Source organism: Etheostoma spectabile, chromosome 7 (assembly GCF_008692095.1).
Source record: "Etheostoma spectabile isolate EspeVRDwgs_2016 chromosome 7, UIUC_Espe_1.0, whole genome shotgun sequence".
Classification (NCBI taxonomy): Eukaryota; Metazoa; Chordata; class Actinopteri; order Perciformes; family Percidae; genus Etheostoma; species Etheostoma spectabile.
Window position 1 is genome coordinate 25,866,710 of NC_045739.1, and position 3,555 is coordinate 25,870,264.

At 44.6% G+C, this 3,555-nt stretch overlaps 1 protein-coding gene across 1 annotated transcript in view; it reads right to left on the minus strand.

Annotated features, from left to right (window-relative positions):
• The window catches only part of LOC116692987 (angiopoietin-related protein 7-like), a 12,305-nt gene that overhangs the window by 4,585 nt on the left and 4,165 nt on the right, over window positions 1-3,555 (minus strand). Inside the window, 3 exon segments of the mRNA XM_032521653.1 lie at window positions 1,232-1,274; window positions 1,277-1,366; window positions 2,091-2,319. Coding sequence (XP_032377544.1) covers window positions 1,232-1,274; window positions 1,277-1,366; window positions 2,091-2,319 — 362 coding nt within the window.

The following is a 3,555-nucleotide window of genomic DNA, read 5'->3' on the forward strand; positions in this document are numbered from 1 at the left end:
CACACACACACACACACACACACACAAAGAAATAGATCATGTCTAAATAGACACTTTGGTGGACAACCAAATGTACAAGTACGCCTATGTAAAGAAACACTTAAGAGGTGTAGGCCCTACACCAGCGGGTTAGCGCTCTGCTAACTTGGATGAGGATTAAATGATTAAATCATGCAGCTGTTATCGGACCAAATGGATCAAATTCTGAGTTCTATCATTTGGACGGGTTAATATGCATAATTTCCACTGTATATCATGGACGAATTATTTAGAGAACGCTGTTTATGAGCAGTAGTCCTGGCCGCAGAGCTCAGCCCATAGACTTTACTAATGTGGTGACCGTGGTGGTGGTCTGGATGTACTGCAATTACCCACTTTAAAAAAATAATTTAAAAGCTTCAACGATTGGCAAGACGGGCAAAAACCCGATTATGAACGTTGCATGGAAAACAAGCGCCATCAAGAACAGCATGTGGTCGAGCGAGCTGGAGAGTGACAGAGAAATGAAACGTTCATTTCCAGCTACAAAAAAGGCCTGAAAGCCGGAAGTTACGATGGAAGTACAAATATTTGTCGCTATGGAGAGGATTCACCATCTCGTCTCGTCTCATTGGCGTTGTCACTTCCCGATGTGAGTTGAGTGCAGATTTGAGTTGTGCATGCGTCACTTTTGACTCACATCGGGGAGTTGCAGGCGTAAACTGGACATGAAACTGGGCGTCACCAACGGACACCGCTCAAATGCCTCTGGGCACACTTGGATAGACCAAAAACCAATCAGACCAATGATCCGGATGACGTAGCACCGGCTTGATCAGGTGAGCCTCTTCCTCGGGGCCTCGTGTACGCACACGTGCAGTAGATGTTATGAGCGACGTTGTACACTGACACAGCTGTAGCCCTAAAAAGACTGACCACGAGCTCCGAGGTTGTGAAGTCCTTCGGAAATCATCACAAACGTTTGTCTATTCACCATTGACCACCGTTTTATTTTCTTTAAAGACAGGTCCCATGGAGCCAAACGCTGGGGGCGGGACTTTGGCTCCCTATATGCGTGTGAACAGGTAATGTGTGTGTGTGTGTATGTGTGTGTGTGTGTGTGTGTGTGTGTGTGTGTGTGTGTGTGTTGTGTGTGTTATGTGTGTGTGTTTGTGTGGGTGTGGGGGTGGGTGTGTGTGTGTGTGTGTGTGTGTGTGTGTGTGTGTGTTGTGTGGGTGGTGTGTGTCTCACCCTCTGTTCCATGTCGCAGTAGACTGGCAGGACGGTGCCCGGCGACAGGCAGTGATGTTGTACACACCAGAGTGACGAACACCATTGTGATACAGAGACGCACAGTCGGATGAACAGGAAGACAGGTGCTGTCTCGCTAATGGAGAGAGAGAGAGAGAGAGAGAGAGAGAGAGAGAGAGAGAGAGAGAGGAGAGAGAGAGAGAGAGAGAGAGAGAGAGAGAGAGAGAGAGTTCCCGTACTCAAGTAGAAGTACAGATACTTGTGTTAAAAACTACTCTGGTAGAAGTAGAAGTACTGATTTAACTTCTTTACTCAAGTAAAAGTAACAAAAGTACAGGCCTGGAAATTTACTTAAAGTATAAAAGTAAAAGTAGAATGAGCAAATTAAATGACAGCTAGCAAATATTTGAACATGGAGTCTAATAATAATAAATGTAATATGTCAGCTCATAACAAGAGTTATCTGGAGACCCTACAGATAGAGCAGGTCTAGACCACACTCCAGAATTTACAAGGACCCAACAGGTCTAGTAGTTTCCTCCAGAGCAAGCAACAGGGCGACAGTGGTGAGGAAAAACTTCCTTTTAGACAGAAACCTGGGACAGACCCAGACCCAGACCCAGACCCAGACCCAGGATCTTGGTAGGCGGTGTCTGACGACCGGTTGGGGTTAGAATGAAGAGTGGCAATAACAGTCACAAAAAATAGTAGTTTGTAGTAGTTCTTTGTAGTAGTTCATGGCATAGCAGGGCGCTGTGTGGCAGGTGCCACCTGCTCATCACACACACACACACACACACACACACACACACACACACACACACACACACACACTCTCCGGGGTTCAGTGTCTCATGTACCTGGTGTGTCTCTCATGCCGAGCAGCGGTGAGGTCCGGACCACGTTGACCTTGCAGCCCGTTTTGCGGCCCACGCGCTCCAGGGCCGCCGACAGGTTCCGCAGCTGCGCCTGCAGCTCGTACAGCAGCGTGCCGTGCACGTGGAAGAGCGCGTCGACCTCCACCTGACGCAGCTCCAGAGAACTCAACCGCTGGTCAAAGGTCAAGTTCACACCGACACTTTCTACACCCTGAGGCGTGAGAAAAGAGAGAAGAAGACAGGTGGTTAGGTGAGGTTTGTCTTTGTTAACAATGCTGAATCTGTAGCTATGTTTCCATCCATTTATTTTCCCGAATTAAGTGATATTGAATGAAAAATGCCTCATGGAAACGGTAAAATTCGATGGAATTTCATACTCAAAGGAAATACGTTCGGTCTCATCGGATTTTATCTTGACCGATACACGGCTTATGTGATAAACGCTGATAGAAACGTTAATTGACGAATAAATTATCACTGAACCGCTGAGATAATAACACTCATCTGATTCACTCACACTTCAGCACGACTGTGTGCTCCTGTGGCGTAGGCTTCATTTTCTTTCTGTGAGGCGTTTCAAGCATCTACGTTCTCTCTAGGTGGATCAAACCGGTGCAGGATATATTACCTGGAGCTATGTTTCCATCCACACGGTTTTATCCCAATTAAGTGATATCCAATGAAAAATGCCAGTAAAAAAAAAAAAAAGAAACTGTAAAATTCGATGGAATTTCATGAAATTTATCGACTCAAAGGAAATACGTTCGGTCTCATCAGATTTTATCAAGATCGATATACGGCTTATGCGATAAACGTTGATAGAAATGTTATTTGCCGAATAAATGATGAATTTGGATTAAGTTTTAGGTCATTTTATGGTTGCAGCCTGCCACAAAATGAAGAAGAAGAAGTTTTAGTTCCCAGTATTTCCTCTCTGTCTGCACACATGGAGGGGCGGGCGTCAACAAAGACAGATGGAAGTGGACGGACGAGGAGACGAGAGACCTTCTGAATTTAATTTATCAGGAACTCGTGAAGGAAATGGCCGACAATGGTTGGGACGAGCAGTGGGACGTCCTGCGGAGACAATGGAAGACGCTCACCCAGAGAGACGTGACTAAAAAAAGAGTTTTCTCGCAACAATTCGAAGTGGATGGAAACTTAGCTTACGATACATACAAAGTGTGTTTAAAAAAAAAAAAAAAAATCTTTGAAAACTAATCTAGTGTTTATTGTGTGAAATCAAAAGATAGATCAATCAAAAGGGAACGCAGGGTCTACTTTCATCAGCAAAAAAATAGCAAATGTCACAAAATCAGGCTGCAGTCTTCACCCTTGTTTGGTATTCAGGTCAAATTGACCCATTTCTAATTTTTACAAGAAGAAAAATCTTTCAAATATACTTTTTTTTCTACCTGAAAATCAACGTCCTTTCCTTATTTCCTGT